This window comes from Heterocephalus glaber, unplaced genomic scaffold, assembly GCF_053883595.1.
Source record: "Heterocephalus glaber isolate CG9 unplaced genomic scaffold, H.glaber_assembly_v1.0 deba00000546, whole genome shotgun sequence".
Taxonomy (NCBI): domain Eukaryota; kingdom Metazoa; phylum Chordata; class Mammalia; order Rodentia; family Bathyergidae; genus Heterocephalus; species Heterocephalus glaber.
Genome location: NW_028258147.1, coordinates 12,570,222 through 12,587,998, shown reverse-complemented (window position 1 = coordinate 12,587,998; position 17,777 = coordinate 12,570,222). Strand labels below are relative to the sequence as shown.

The 17,777-nt window shown below is 34.8% G+C and overlaps 1 protein-coding gene across 4 annotated transcripts in view; it reads right to left on the bottom strand.

The window, feature by feature from the left end:
* Slc13a1 (solute carrier family 13 member 1) overlaps positions 1-17,777 on the bottom strand; it is an 80,982-nt gene that overhangs the window by 25,041 nt on the left and 38,164 nt on the right. For 2 of the 4 annotated variants that reach the window (XM_087204581.1, XM_087204582.1), the window contains 2 exons: positions 8,595-8,693; positions 4,727-4,878 (listed from right to left, as the gene is read on the bottom strand). In XM_087204581.1, coding sequence (XP_087060707.1) covers positions 4,727-4,878; positions 8,595-8,693 — 251 coding nt within the window. The remainder of the gene's footprint in view (positions 1-4,726; positions 4,879-8,594; positions 8,694-17,777) is intronic. The other 2 variants (XM_087204583.1, XM_087204584.1) reach the window with 1 other exon arrangement.

Below are 17,777 nucleotides of genomic sequence, written 5' to 3'. Positions count from 1 at the left end.
ACTTTGAATATTTCCACAACTAAGAAATAATAAGTTTTTGAGTAAATACAGATTACCCTGAACATTAAACAATATATACATGTATAGGAAACATCACATGACACTCTATAGATACACACAATTTTATGTCACTTAAAAAGAATGAGAGACATTTCCTATTTATTAATGAGGTAGATAATTAGCTCAGATCTGTCAATATTACTGCATACTATTTGCTCATGAGACTGACAATAAGGGAATGGGTTAGCCACAAATCCTGCTTTGCAGATTTCCCAAATATCTATATACAGCACACACACGTTTATATTTTATAAAAAGAAAATGCGACAAGACAATGTGAGTACCTCTGTAGTCATTCCTTGTTACTCGCAGAAAGACTTTTGCTCATACAGCACCCTCACTTCTGGTTGCAGAGCTGAGAGGCAGAGAAGAAGCTACAGAAGGGCTCGGGCCAACTGGCTCCACCTCCAAGCTCCTTGGAAGACTAAGAATCACCACTTACAAGAGTGCTGGGACATGGTTTGACATTTTTATCTTCCCTTGTTCTTTTCTTCCTCTTGCTATCAACAAAAAGGCTATGTCCTTCTTCTTCAAGACTAACATTTCTACCTTTGCTTTGAATTCCTCTCCATTCATTGCTGACTCTTTATTCTGATCAATATGTTCTCTTTTCTTAATCAAAACTTCATGTAGCTCTCTTTTGACTGTTTCCTTTCCCTAAGGCAAAATCAAACTGATATCTCACCCTTGTTCTAGAAGAACACGCTGCCTCTGGTCAAACCCTACCTGTTCTTTTCCTCTTTTCTTTGTCAAACTTGAAAGAATCACTTGAACTCATTATTTTGCCCTGCACGCTACATACTCCTCCTTTGTCCTGTTAAGTGTGATCAAGTTCTACCAAATCTGGCCTCTTCTAGGACAGGATGGAGAACAGAAGACCTTTCTCAGCTCTTGTCCTACTTGACTCTCTTCTACCCTTATGTGCCCTGATTCATCATCCATTTTAAAGATGTGCTTTTCTTTTGGCTTTCAAAACATCACATGCTTTTCATTCTCCTGCCTTGACTAACATTTCCCATCTTCTTCCTGCCAATATTTCCTAAGAGTCTATCTGTGGCTGGATTCTTTTAACGTTTTCCCCCATGTGGCCATTTTCATGCTTAAGAATTTAATGTTTGCTTTTATAGATTGCTTTCCCAATTAACAACTAACTCAACTAGTGCATTTCAAAGGCTTGCTAAAGATCTCCTATGGATAGGGCCTCAGTAGGTCATGACAATATGTCCATCTTCAGTTTGTGAATTTCTCCAGTGAACCTGCATCTTCCCATGTCCTCTCCACAAGTTCATGGTATCACTGTGTAGCCATGATATGGACAAACATTCCCAGGGCTGCCCTAACCCATCCTTACCCTAAAATCCTTACTCTTAATTACTGACAATCTTCTGACTGTGCAGCACCTGTCTCTTCACCATCAGCCTTTCATCATTTGTCAGAACTTAGGTAATAGACTCTTACTTGATTTCCAGTCTCTAGACTGCCAATTCATCTGCATACTGCTACTGCATACTTGAATCTGCAAAATATTCACAGTACTCCACACCTTTTCCTAAAAAACCTATTGCAGTCTTTTAGTATTTTGATTTTATGAATTATTTATACTACTTTTCTTCATGAATTTGGTTTTACTTCTTATAATATTGTTTCAAAACACGTGAACAAGTTTTCTCTAGTGATCAAGGTTGGCATAGGTAGTTACTTTCTTTTTCAGCACACACTTTCAAATGTTTCTAAGGCAATGAATTTTTTTTAAGAAACAGCTCTTGGAGTCTGACCTTCATTTGATCCTCAAACTGCTAAACTACCTTTCAATTTTTCTCAGTTTTTGTAATGATAATAATAACCAACATTCATTGAGAACATGTAAATGTTCTGTGTTAGTACCATTTTGAATGCTGTTTATTTTATGCAAAACCCAAAATAGCTTTCTAAGATAGAGTTCATATTATTTTTCTTATACTTCCAGAAAGGTAATGAGTTTAGAGAGCTTACGTAATGTATCCAATTTCTTGGCTGGTAAATGGAAGAACTGGTATTTGAAATCAGACATTTTAACTCCAGAGTTTATGCCTTTAACCACTATTACACAGTTCTATACCTCTTCAGCAAGGTTATATAGGATGTACGTTCACTATAATGTATATAAAGTCTCTGACAAGGCTCAATAATGCCATATTACTTTCAACTTTATGTAAAAAAGTTTAAAAATATTTATTGATTTTCATATATGTATGTTTTTTTAGACAACTTGATGGAATCTTCCTGATAGGGTTTTATTTATTTATTTTTTTTGCACTCTTCATTAGAATTCAAAACAGTGCATTGCACATTGCACATTGCACATTGTCCTTAAGAACAGTTGCTTAACTGACTTTTTGACTGAAAGCCTGTTTTTATTTGCATAGAATAAATTTTAACCTCTGGAGTTGTTCCTATTTTCTTTGTGTAAAAAGAATAATAAAAGATATATATATTTAAATATATATAGCCATTCTTTTATACAAACAGCTATAAAAACTGTCCACTATCTATCTAACAAAAGAACATATAAATACATGGATGGATATATAAATAGTTGATAGGTAGATAGTTAGACAACATTTCAAAATATGTCATCCAGTCTCTTCCTCTAATAGTATGTTTCCAAGATGGCATCTTCCTTTAAATGTCAGTGGTTGGAAGTCATTGACACTTAGGTTTCATTTGGAGCTGGGAGAAATCTAAAAATGAAATTGTACAAAATAATCATTTGTATTACTCAAAAAGATGACAAGCTATATCAAGTAGCATTATTATAGTGGATTTGTATATAAAGAACAATATCTCCCCAACTCCTAACATCTGAACAAAGAATGTCACTTTTTTCGATACTTTTAAATTTCTGTAATATTTTTCCAATTAAATTGCTTTTGGGGTACTATTGCATTTTGTAAGGTCAACATTTAGGAAAAAAGTTTATCAAGCATTGTTTAATATACATTATATTTTTTTCTTAAGATTATTTCTCTATATATAATTTTCTACCAAAAAGGGACTCTTTGAGGCTTTTCCTAATTCTCTGAGTTTTTGCCTCATTATCTCAAGTGCTATGATACTCTCAATCTGTCATTATAAATGGATTAATGCATTCAAAGACTAAAGAAAAAAATTAAAAGAAAAAAATTGGTTGATTCCTTGTGCAGGAACACAAAGACCAAAGACAGACTCAATATGGATTACTTCAATTGTATCAAGATATTTCACTAGAATAATTTAAACTAGCAACTTTCTAACAAGAATAAAACAATAAGAATTTGGTTTAAATGTTAGGTAGAGAAGACTGAGTCATGGAATCTCTTTTAAAGGGGGATTCATGAACAAGGATAGGAGTCTAGCTTTCAGAAAGGGGTCAGGTATGTTTTCTATCTTGGATTAGTCTACACACTGAATATATTCACTTTAAGACTTACAGTTTCAGAAAACTTACACTTGTAGACAAACTGTCTTTCAAGGGTTTCTTCTTGATTGCTTTTTGCAGTGTACATGAAAGATGCATATGTATTGAAACAGTGAGTAGATATGGAGTGACACTGTATCTAAAGTTCCATATCTGTGTTTTTTGTATACAAATTCCCATTCATTTTAAACTGTGGATCGACATTCTTTAAGTCTTGGATTTCCTGAAGAAATGATGCATACATACACAACACTTTGTAAATTTTTCAGGAAGATCATAGAGTCTGTGAATCTGCTTCCTAGAATGTAGTTTTACTCCTTCTGAACCTTAATTTTTCAGAGAAAAAGACTAACTCCTCTTCCTGGGCTTTCTCAATGTTGTTCACCTTCTTAAAACTAACAATTATGTGTCCTCTTATTGCTTGAAACGTATGTTGGCTGCAGAATCCATCCAAATTCTCAAAAGAAACACAGACTTTCAAACAATTCTCTGAATAATTCTTACATCATGAAAAATATTTTCAAATCATGTATGCATTTGTCACAATAATCCTACAAACCATGACTATTTTAGATATGAAAAATCATATCTTGCAAGAAAAATGTACTTTTTCTAGTTCAAATTCACAAAGTATAAATTGTGTCATTTTTAACCAAAGTACTATGTTTGCTGAATCCACAGATTTCTCTTTTTTTTTTGTAATGGATTGGGATCACAGTTTCAAACTTATATTTAGAGTCACATATGTCTGTAGAATACTTTACTACTGCCATTTCTTGTAACTGCTCAATCTTTCAAATTTTTTTGAATTCCAAAACCAAATCTTTTATAATAAGGGCCTCTGCTCTACCTTCATTATTTAAGTTCAAAGTCTAGTTCCTAAGCTTTACATAAATTGTCCAATGCAAATAATCCCTTTTCACTCTAGCCAACTGTCATTTATAAAATTATTTGTGATGAAACTTGTATTGCCCTTCTGATGAGAGGGGTGAGCCAGGAGGGTTTTCATCTCAGCCAGCCTGTGGAATCAACAGGCACATTTATTCAATGGGTCCTGCATTTTTAACTTTACTCTGAAGAAAAATCTCTAGACCTCTGGATGTGCTGAAGGAAGCAAGGATGAATTAAGCAAGCAGAGCCTCTCTGCCCTTGTACTCTCTGAATCAGGGAAGAATAACTTTCCTCCTATAAGTGCTGTCGAGTTGTCACAAGTCTAGTGATCTCACTTACGTGTTGAAGTGCTCGTTGAAGATCAAGTTGGTAGAGGTGCCAGTGATGGTGGTCAGGCCACCAATGGTGGAAGAGTAAGCAATGCAGAGACACATAAGTTTGCACAGCATGTGGTCCTTCTTCGATCGGTACTTTTTCCCTGTGATGGGGTCCTGTTCAGAAAGAAAATGTACTATGAAAACAGCTGTGTTTGTGGTCAAAACTAGCAGTGAGAATGTTGTGTTGGTTTCCCAAGATAGGGTATGTGGGAGGTTATTAAATTTAGATCTCGTCATTTGGTGAACTCTGTTATGGGTTTTTTATGGGCTCCTATCACCAGATAAGAACATCAGGTTGTTGCTCCTTCTGTGCAGGTGAAGGATTTCTTTCAACTGCTTGCTTTAGACTCACTCATGTTTTCTGTATGTGATAGTCAACCTGATCTCTTTATGGTATGATTAGCTTATTCTATCACAGAGCTTTCATGGAAGAAGTTGTCAACCCAGTGACAAATGCCACTCTTCCCACGTGTTCCCTACATCTGTTCCATTGGAAACAAATACCATTGTCATGAAAATAGAACTGAAACTCCATGGGTCAGGATATTCATCCATGACACTTAACTTTCTAATTTTTCAAGACAGTGTCAAATACTAATCCCTTGACCTTTTTTAGTCCAAGTCTAGAGGACAGATGTCAGGTCTCTGAGTGGTGATTTCTCGATATCTATTTCACAATATTAAGTGAGAGACTTCCATTGTCCTATCCAGCTTTTGCTAAGATTACAGCTTTTGATACACCCAGGCATTTGCTGTCTCCATACTCTGTGTGCTCCTGAACAGCCAACTGATGTTGGTGAAAATCATGTGCACAGCAGAGCAGTTGGCTTCCCCACTTTGATGATCACAAACACTATGTTGCTGCTCCTCCCTTCCATGTTTCTCTGACTAAATTATTGTAATTTTCTCCATGGCTCCTCCTTACTCTTCATAGGTATCTATGGTGCCTGCTTCACAGAGTGAGTAGAAGCCAGCAGACAATGGTATCTCCATAAAGTGTAGAGACCTCTCTGCATCTGCCACTCTTCTTCTCCACAGACAGAGTGGAGTCAAAGTCTCTTCCTCAATCTCTTGTTTTTGGACTCCATTCTTTGGGGCCCTCTCAGAAACTTTCCATCATAGACTATTATGGTTGTCATCAGCATGTACTCATTTCCAAGGTAGCTTTACAAAAAACAGAAAGGCTTTCTTAACTTTATTCTCAATTAACTACTGTCCTATCTTACCTCCATTTTCATAGTCAAATTACTCAGGTCTACATTCACTGACTCCATTTTCTTAACTAATTCAGCCTGACTTCTGTCTCACCATTTTACCGAAAAGGTACTTCCTATGATTATCAACCTCCACATTTCTACACCCAATAATAGGTACTTTTCAGGTTCAACTTCGCAAATCTCTCATCAGTACCCAAAAGACTCAATCACTTCTTCTCATTGCAAGTCTTGGGTTTCTGTTGTATCTCACTCTTTTGGTCTTTTTCCTGTATCTCTGACTGTTCTCCTGTTCTCCTGTCTTCCTTGCCAGTTCCTTTTTTTTTTTTTTTTAAATCCTTCCTTAAAACTGGATTTTCTTTGAAACTCCATCTTGGGCACTTGTGTCTTCTTACTCCAGTATTTCTCCTTAAAAACTCGTATTTTTGTAGATTTAGTGATTGTAGACATACCAAACTGTAAAATTCCTTTCTATAGCTTAGATTCCTTCTCCTAGATCCATATATCCACTGTTTTCAATAAACCTCTAACACAAAAATGTTCAAAGTCAAACTCTTGACTTCCTTTGTCAAATCTAGTTCTCTAATGATATCACCATAATAACAAGCACTTTAAATGTCCTTAGTATTTCATAAGCATACTGTCTAAATTAAAATCTGATAAGCATTAATTTATTTATTTCTACAACACAACGAGGTGGAAATATTATCATACCAAGTTTTTCTAGGAAGATATGAGTCAGAAAAGTCAAGCGAATTGCCCAGGGTCACAGAACCTAAAATTGGTAGACTTGGGTTTGGAAACCTCGTATTCATGTTTTACAGTCCACACTCTCAGCCACTGTTCTATTCCTTGTGCTCCTTAAAAATATTCTCTGCCCCTTCTCACTGATTTCTGTGAATTTTATCCACAAAAACCTGCTTAGGTTTTCTATTCAGGGTTCTTTATCTCCACTGCCATCACATGGGCCTAAGATAACATTATCTTGGGCCTGGATTACTCTAGTAACATCTCTATGGGACTCTGGGTATCAAGCCTTGCTTATTTCAGACCTGTCCTACACACTACAGCCTTAAAAAGAAATTCAAATGTATTTAAGAAATATATTAACTTGTGTTATCTTTTTGTGTCCATATATATTCTAAATGCATTTGGAACTTTTTGAAAGGCTGCAGTGTATAGAACAAGTTTGAAAGATAAGAACTGCTATAAGAGGACTTATAAAGAGGTTACTACAGTAGCTCAGATCACATTTTCTTCATCCACTCGTGCACCAGTAGACAGGTTGTTTCTGTATGTTGGCCATTGTGAACAGTGCTACAATGAACACAGAGGTGCAGGTATTTCTCTACAGAGGTGCAGGTATTTCTCTACAAAATTGATTTCATTTCTTTCACATATATATCCAGAAATGGAACTGCTGAATTGTGTGGTAGCCTTATTTTTAATTTTTTGCATAAGGTTTTTTTTTTTTTTGGTACCAGGGATTGAACTTGGGTCCTTGTGCTTGCGCAGCAGGCAGCAAAACCACTGAGCTAAGTCCCCAGCCCCTTATTTTTAATTTTTTGAGGAAACTTAATAGTGTTTTCCATGATGGCTGCATCAGGTTACATGGCTGAAGACACTCTACAAGTACTCCTTTTTCTTGAGGATGATTAAATAGCAGTGCTGCTCTGCTCAATTCAGAGAAGCATGCAGCATAACTGTGCCAAGGCATTGGTAAAATAATGATAAGGAAAAAATTACTACTTCCTAAAAGTCATCATGACTGTGGGAATGGTACTTAGCATGACAGGTTCATGTGCTTTTGATTAGAATTTAGTTTTTACCTTTTAATTAACTTAAAGGTCCTCCTCAGAGGTATCTATTTTTCACCCAAAAGAATTAAATTTACAGATGTCTTATGTATTTTATATTTTTACATGGAAATGATATGTAGTTTTTATGTGATAAAAATGAAAAACTTGTAAAATTTGTATCTAAATAAAATGACAAAATAAATTTAAAATTTCTTATAAGTGATACAAAGTGACAACATATTAAACATATTAAAAAGTTTACTGTAGGGAAGACATCAAATGCAAACCAGAAAATGAGGCATAATGTAGATATTATTAAATTAATAAGGATGGATATTTAAAATATGTGTATATAATTTCTCATTGACATTAAAACTTTCAAAAATACAAATAAAAATGGATTTCATATAAAAGCATAGCTGTGAATATTTGCATACCTGTAAAATTATGATTGAAGAGTATTGGCAGATATAAAATTTAAAAATCAAAACAGAAAATAAGTATCTTTATTGAATTATTATGGTTTTTTCTATATAAAGACCTTTAAAATGTACACTAATGTTACCATACATAAATGTGCATGAGTTATATATTTTATTTTATTTTTTTATTTTAATTTTTTTAGTACCAGGGATTGAACTTGGGACTTTGTGCTTGCGAGGCAGGTGCCAGAACCACTGAGCTAAATCCCTGGCCATGAAATATATATTTTAGACAGGTATTAAAAGTTTAGAGTACATTCAAATTTCCCAGAAAATGGTAACACAAATAGATCATAATACTAATTAAAAGTTAAGTGGAGGTGTTTTCACTTAACTAGAATGGGAGATCCACAATTTGTTCTGTAGCGAGTCAACATGAGCCTCATACATTTGTATTTATTGTTATCTTTCCCAAAGGTGTATGACTGCTGGACCTGGATAGTTGAAAAGATAAGGTTGAAGTGGAGGTTAGAGATTAAAAATGATAGTACAAGTACTGAGACAAAAAGTGCAGCTCTCAGAGAAGTCTGAGATGAGCCACTACTTGAGTCTTCTGCCTGTATTTTGGTTTCAACCTAAGACCAAGTATTTGGCCCTATCCCTAGAGCTGGAAAAAGATTTTTGAAGTAGAAACTAAGATCCTTATTCCTGTGACACATGTGTTTGTAAATGCTAGGACAACAAAATAATTACTACATATTTCCATAAGTAGGGGAGGAATTTGTTGTCTTTCTGTGTGTGCGTGCGTGTGTTTAGCCTGAGTTTGTGAAAGACAAAATAATTGCAAGGCAGTGAGGCATGGTGGTGCACACCTATAATCCCAGGATGTGGGAGGCTGAGGCAGGAGAATAGCTGTGAGTTCTAGGCCAGCATGGGCTACGTACTTAGTTCAAGGCCAGCCTGAACTACATGGAGAGAGCTTGCCTTAAAAAAAAAAATTGGAAAGCAAATAATAAACTAGGAACAAAGTATTTAGAAAAATGAGGCTGGGGCCTTCCAGGGATGAGGTATTCAGGAAAACTGTTTTGCTGGGGTGTGCAAATAGTGTTGTGATCTGAATAGCAAAATGCTCATGTCATAACTTACAAAGAAACTTCTGAGGAACTAAATATGCAGAATAATGTAAAATTAAAAATATATCCTCATACATATGTGCCTAGAAATAAAGCAGAAATGGCATACATATATCAAAATATTACCAATGGGCATTTCTTGATCATGGAATTAGGGGTATCTTTTACCTTCTTAAGATAATTTTGAATCTTCTACAACCATGAGGAGTTTTAAATGTAACAAAGCTGGTCACCAAAGAGTTGAGGTCAGAATCCATGTATCTGAATTCCTGTCAGTGACTTCCCCCGGTATCTTCTTGCCTTCAGGAAGACTTCTACTCACATAAGTTTTGAAACTACATGCAAGACTTTACATTTACTTAAATTTCATATCGCTTTTACCACATTAGTGAACTTCTGTGTTTTTATTCAATTCCAATTCTGTCTGTCATACATTAGTTTCTTCCATACACATGTGACATCTAGGACCTTGTGAGGTGAGTATGCCCTCCACATCTTCGAAGTACCTGAACAAATTTTGACTAGGGCAGACTCAAACGCAGAATCTGGTGACACCATTACAGACAAAGCAGAACTGAAAATCCGCAGGTCAGCTATAACTCACTCCTGCCACCTGGTGGCAGCGTTTGTAACTTCGGGACAAATTGCACATCTCCAGCCTTGGGTACACAGGCAAAACCAAAGAAAGGTCTTCTCAGGACTATAAAAAATAATTCACTGGAATGATTGTGGTACAAAAATATTAAGGTTCCTGTTTAAATTTAAATAATTATGAAAGGATAATTCCAAAAATATTAGTTCCTACTAACCATTTTGTTGGCTAAAAGCCAGTTTAAAATCTGCTAGAAGTTATTGGATATTTATTAGCATTTACCTTAATAACGTTCCCATAATGCAATGTCTTGTTTTCTCAGTTACAGACATTACTACTAAATTTCTTTTATAGTGGGTGATGAGCAGTTAACATTTTTTACAGCTTCCTTCACTAAACATATTCATGCTTTTTGTGTCTCCAGCATCGTGACATTATGAAAATACCATGTTTCTTAGAGAGTACAGTGTTTAAGTGTGATGCTTGAGCCTTACTGAAGCACGTGATATATATATATATATATATATATATATATATATATATATTTCCTGTTCTCATTTCTTTAGTTGTTTTTTTTTTTTAAGTACATACCACTAAATCACTCCAAAATATTTCCTAATTGTTGAAATCTTCTCTCAGAAAAATCAATTGATAGGATACCTTAACCACATCAAATAGTCTATCAATTTCTTTGTCTGGGCAGTGTCTTTTCCAGGATCTCTCTTCCTGTCCTAAATCTAGCCATGTTTGCCTTAGATCTGCAAAGAGCTAACTAGGCCTAAGTGAGCCCTATGCTGCTATTTTAGCTGTCTACTGATTATAGGTTGGAAATAAATGTTAGTTGGAATTTTGAACGCATGTTTTCTATTGCGTCTGAGTTTCCAATGTTGATGTAGGGAATTCAGGCACTCATATTTTTTACATTTTTTAAGGAATCAGCTCCCCTCCTCATTTTGGAAGCTTTTACAGTCCTCTCACTATTCTCAGTATTCTAAAATCTCAAAAGTTCCAAAATAGGCCTGCCCTGTGTGGATGTGTTTCATCCACTGTACCGATATCCAGTGAGCCTTCAATGATAAGGGCTATATTTTCCCATTATGGAAACGTTTTTTTTTAAAAAAATGTATTCTTTGCTTCTGTTTTCTGTATTCCTTTCCTGAAACTATTATTCTGTTAATTTTCTTCCTTCTTATTTTGTCTAACAAATTTTGTATTTACAATATATTTTATATTTTTACATTTTACATTTATATTTATACATTTATTTATATTATATATTTTATATTTTCTTATTTTTCTTTTATAGGATACTGTTTGTACTTTATAAATGCAATTCTTTGTCTACCTCCTGAGCATATTAATGATAGTTTCTTTGCTCCTGTTTCTGTCCTCTTGCATAGACTTTGTTTCCTGCAAGCAGATGTTTTCTTTTGGTTTGTTTGGAACTCTTTCTTTTGTGCCCAAGGCTTTCTTCATATTCTCAGGAATTTCTGGTTCTCTGCTCATATTTACGTCAGTGAAAAGCTGCTTAGAAACTCTGCCCATGTGTTTTGGAATTTATTGTTGACCATGAAATTCGCGGTATCACGTGGACTCTTTTTTAATAACTCTAAGGTCAGTACATTTTTCTTGTTTTTCATGTGCTGATTGTATTTCCAAGAAAGAATAGCCTGGTCTCCTGCCTGTTGACATCTGAAGAGCATAGTTCTGGCTACTGGGACCCTTGGGGTAGAAGGCAGGGTTCTAGACATACAGCATCCAAGCTCGCATGCAGTATTCCAATTTTCATTGTGATATCTAACCCTGAACTGTGTCTGCTGCTCCTGTGGCCCATTTGGCAATGTCTAAAGATTATAATTCTGCTTAGCGGAGGAGAAGCAGTTTATGTAGGGTTGGGAAGACATTTCCAGATTTAACTGCTTCATAAGCACTTTTTTTCTTACTCCCACTTTTCAACATTTTAAAAACTTTGAGGACTGCTGCTATGTAAATTAGATTATTTATTGGTTTTCCTCAGTACTGATTTAGGATTCACTGTCCATGGATAACTGAGTCATTTTCCACCCATTCTTTAACTTTACAGCTTCCAACAATGATTTTGTCTTCTCTTTTCTTGATATTTATATAATTGTGATTATGACTTTAAAAGTCTATTTGCTCCTGTTTTAATGGAGATTCAGAATAGAGTGGAGGTAAATGGACCTATTTAATTGACCATCTAAATGGAAGATGTGATATGTATCTTTTATATTAAAAAACAGAAATGAATTAACCCTAATAAAGCATAGATTGGCCTTGTGCCTTTATGGCCCATACGGTGGTGGATGACATTATGTAATAAGGAAAGCAGGGCAGGGAGACTCTTATACGAGGAGGTATTGGACATTAGAGGTATTGGACATTGTTTGCATAGTGTTTCTATGTGATCAGCTAAGTAAATGACAGATTATTTTATCTAGTTTTAATTAAATGAGCCTTCCCATAATGAGTATATGGTTTTAAATGATTTCTCCAAGGAAACAATTTCTGTAAAAATCACAGAATAAACCTACTACTTAAGTGAACAGCAATATCCTGATGTGAACTCTTCATGGAGAGCTAGTGAAGATGTAATCAGTAATAAATCATACAACTAAGTGCAGTGGAGTAAAATTGAAATAACCAAGAAGACTCTTTGAAACAGCATTTACATCCACTATACTTAATATATAAATGCACTACCTGTTGTGAATTGGGATATAAACTAACACATATAGCAATAGTGGGATGAGCAGAAAGGTATTTATAATTTAGCATTCAGGGCATGACAGCTGTTCATTAAAGCAATTTTTTTAGCAGTGTTAAAAAAATATAAATAAATCTAGAATACACTTACAAAATTGTATTACCCTAAATGTTCAATATTTAGAAACTTCCTTTGAAATTTCCTAGATATCTATTATTAAATCTTATTATTTCTATAGTGGTAAAAATGACTGTAGTCAATCCCTGACTTGAAATTATATTACAGAGCTACTGTGATAAAAACAACATGGTATTGACAAAAAACAGACCTAATGATCAATGGAACAGATTAGCAAATGCAGAAACAACCTCAAACACACTCAGTCACTTTATGTTTGACAAGGGGGCCAAACACATTCACTGGGAGAAAAATAGCCTCTTTAATAAATGGTGCTGGGGAAACTGCTTTTCCACATACTGAAAACTGAAATTAGATCCATGACTCTCACCATGCACTAAACTAAAATTGAAATGGATCAAAGATCTAAATATTAAAACAGAAACACTAAATCCGTTGGAAGATAGAATAGGTAGAACTCTTGAAGACATAGGTGTAGGCAAAGACATCATGAACAAAACCCAGACTGCATTGGAAATACTACCAAGAATCAACAACTGGGATCTCATCTTATTTAAAAGCTTTTGCACAGTGAAAGAAATCACCACTAGAGTGAAAAGACAAACCACAGAATTGGAAAACATTTTAGCCAGCTGTTCCTCAGACAAAAGTCTAATATCTAGAACATATAAAAAATTGAAAAAAATCTGATCCTCCAAATTTAAAGACCCAGTGCAAAAATTGGCATCTGAGATGAATACATATTTCTCAGATGAAGAAGTACAAATGGCAAATAAATATATGAAAACATGTTCAGCATCATGGGTCATTTGAGAGATGAAAATTAGAACAATGCTGAGATTCCATCTCATTCCAGAAAGAACAGCTATTATAAAGAAATCAGCCAATAACAAATGCTGATGGGGCTGTAGGGAAATGGGAACCCTTCTCCACAGTTGGTGGGAGTGTAGACTGGTACAACCACTATACAAATCAGTATAAAGATTCCTCAAAACCTAGAATTAGAGGTCCCTTTTGACCCAGCTATTCCCCTTCTGGGTATCTTCCTGAAAGAATTGGAAACATCATACCACAGTAATATATACACACACAATACTTACAGCAGCACAGTTTATAATGAAATTTTGGAAGCAACCCAAATGCTCATCAACTGATGAATGGATAAAAAAGATGCGGTTTCTCTATACAATGGGTATAGGCAACTTAGCAATTTGACAAGACTGTCTCTCCAGTAAAATAAAGGGGACTGGATATGTAGCTCAGAGTGAAGGCCTGGGCTCAGTATGAAAAAACAGTTCAAGTTTCTCCACAGAACAAGGTGAGAAGCTCAGTGAGGCCTGGGCCCTCCAGCCACTCGGGCCAGGCCTGTGGTGAGCAGGGACCAAGAACAAGGGACCTGCACCAAAACAGTAACACATAGCAGACATTTTTCATATTATAACTGTTGTTTTATGTGTGCACTTCATTCCTCAGATAGATAGAAAGATAAATAGATGATAGATAAATAGATATATAGAGATACAGTAGCAAATTAACGTGCTTTGTAAGTTTCTTTTTGTTAAAATTCACAGGATGTGTTCTGGAGGATGGCCAGCCCCCCAAGTCACACAAGTTGTGTTTGCACATTGTTTCTGCAGAAGAGGAGAAAATGCCAGTGCACTCACAGTGAGGCCTGAGTAGCCATTGCTCCTGCGTCTGTGGATTTTCTTTTACTATCCTGTGTGTGTAGTGTGTGTCAAGGACAAATGAGTCCTAATTTACATCTAGGTTCCCTAGATGTTAAAGGAGTCACCAGTGTATGACAAAAGTAGAATTGATCAACTAACAAATTTTGTACATTTTCTGTTAAAATTCCTAGGAAAATTTGTCTTCTGAAAATTTGAGCATTGATTCATTGGGTTGATGGAGAAGGGACGGGTTCCGAGCCAAGACACTCACATTTTGAAGACACTCTGAAGTCTTAACTATGGTTATGTGCATGGAATTGGTTCAAGATTACAGTGTAGATAGAGGACAAAGTGAGTACTTACTAGAAAGACCTAGTCTTAATCTAGATACTTAGAAATACCCTACATAGGTTAAATGTAGAGATTATAAAATATCCCTTTGTAGATATCTTTTTGATAAAGTTTATATGAAATATTGTTTTTGTGAGTAGAATTGTTAAACCACATCTGTGAGAAATATAGTCCTACCTGTACTTGTTCAGTAGTTTGGAGGCAGGGTGGGAACAACCCCAAATTTGGTAGAGTTTAAAGAGGTTGCCAGTATATGACAAAAACAGTAAAATTTACACATCTGTACATTTTGCGTTAAAAGTCATTGAAAAGCTTGTCCTCTGTAAATGAATTTTGGATATGAATTTACCAACCATCCAAGTATTGCATATGTCTGTCCTTGTCCCCTAGGCTGAAGGCAGGGAGAAGGAAGTGAGGAGGGATTGGTTCAAGGCAAAAATGGCACAATTTAGAAGATACCTCAGATGATGACCATTACTATATGTATAATTTTATCAGTGCTACACACATAGCAGACAAATTCTTAGAAGAAAAATGTAGTTATAGATACTTGGAAGTGTTTGAAAGAAGAAGTAGAATAATGCTTTTCTTAAAAGTTTCTAAAAATTGATGTAAAATAACTTTAGAAATGGAATCATTTAATAATCTTTATGAACAGTGCTTTCTGTACTTATTCATTTGGTTGAGGAAGGTGGGGGTAACGAAATTGCACATGGAGTTTTGTTAGTGTATGCTAGCAAATTTCAGCTTATCCATTGCTCTTAATGATATATGTATTTTATTTACCTTTGTAGTGTATATTTTGTGTATATGCTGGACAAATGAGTCCAGCTTTTATAATATCTAGTCTCTTGCTATTAAAGAGTTTGCCAATTTATGACAAAATTAGAGTTAGTAAACTAACACATTTTGTACACTTTATGTTAAAATTCATAGAAAGGCTGTCTTCTGTAAAGGACATTTGGAAGTGAAAATGTAAAAGTAACACATGTGCTTCTATTTTATGAGATATAGATAGGAGAGAAGGAATTGAAAGAAATGAAGAATTCTAGAACAAAATGCTCTGATTTAGAAAACACTTTCAGAAATAACCATGCGTACATTATGTAGTTTATTTAAGATGATTATGTTTATCGTGGACAAACTTGCATCCACATTTGAAACATCCAGTCATTCTAGATGTCTACAAGTGCATAAAATATGTTAAAAGTAAAGGTAAGAAGTAGCACATTTTATGAATATCCTTTGATAAACCACAATGAAATGCTGTCTTTATGAGATGAAATGATCAAAGCACTCCTCTAAACAGTGCATATTATTTATAATATTTGTGCTAGTTCAAGGAGGACGAGAGAAAAGAAAGTATGAAGAGCTTTAAACCAATGTGTTTCTGGTGAAGCAAAATTGACCATTGTACCTCATGCCTGTGCATTTTATTTCACTTTGTTACGTGTATAGTTGTATAGTTCTAATTTACAACATGTGGTCTTTCTAGATGTTAAAGAGGCTGTCAGTGTATTACAAAACAGAGTTAGTTAACTAACAAATGGAGTACACTCGGTGTTAAAATTAAAAGGAAAGACTGTTCATAAAACTACTTAGTTGAAACAGAAGGATTAGAAGTTTGAGACCAGCCTGGGCAACTCAAGGACATAGCAAAATACTGTCTCAAAATTTAAAAAAAATAATAAAAATAAAAAGGCTAGTATGTTAGCTCAATGTGAAGGCCTCGGTTCCATCCCTAGTACCAAAACAAGTAAACAAACAAACAAACACCATTTAGGAAGTACAATTGTTCAATTATCCTCTAAGTGTTATATGTAGCTGCATCTGTGCCAGGGTTAATATAAATGAAAAAGGGAAGGATTCTAGGCCAGAATATTCCTATACAGAGACCTTTTCACATTACACCCTTTGTTAAATATACATGTGCAGTTTATTCAATATGTATAGTGTGAAAGTTCAGTTCTTATGGCAAACATATAATCATTCTAGATGTTTAAAAGTGTACAGAATGTGGTAAAAGTAGAGGGCTAAAGTAAAGCCCTTTAAGTATTTTTTGTTATTTCACAGGAATTGTTGCACTGTATGAATTATTAAACTGGATGTCTTGAAGACACTGATTATTCATTTTTAGGAAGAGCTGTCTTCTGGAAGTGACTTCTATTATTTTTGTTACCATGTGGAGCTAGATATGATCCTGAACTTAGTCATTGCAGTCATAAGGGAGAAGGGAGACTTGGGGGAAGACTCTTCGCTAATATCTCCCTATCTGGAAGATTGCTTTAGATTATAACCATATTATCTTGCAATTTTTGTAAAACACTTAAGTTTATTTTGCACAAGGTTCACACTCTTAATCTACAACATCTACACTTTATAGATGTCCTGAAGTGACAATATATGGTAAAAAAAGTAAAGGTAGTAAAAAAATTTTTTAACATAAATAAAAACATTAGAAATGAAAAGACCTAAAATATTATAGAAGTTAGGAAAGTTGATATTATAAATAACCATAGATTTTTTGCATTAACTCTTAGAAATTTATAACTAATTCAAAGAAAAATAGAGAATCTGAATAGTCCTAAGGTCAAGAGAGTTATAAAATGAATTTTGAGCAATATTTCTTCTGCCTCTTCTCTAGTCCTATTAGCTGAAGTATAAATTGGGTATGTAAGGCAGTCATCTTGAACCAAAAGTTTCAATGCTAAGAGTGGTAGATTAGAAACAGAATCAGGGTCATTCTGGTTGTGAAGCAATCACACCAGCCTATTTCTATCTTGTTGAGGCTTTTGCTGTTTTAGGTATTTTTTGTCATGGTTAAACCCATACCCTAACTGTCCAGTTGGTAGAACTGAAAAGAAAACAAGAGAATGATCAACACAGAATTTTAGGCTCTGGCTTTCTTTGCAAAGGAATAGGAGTGATCTTAGGAGGAAGGAAATAGAATCTGATTAAGACTCACAGAGATT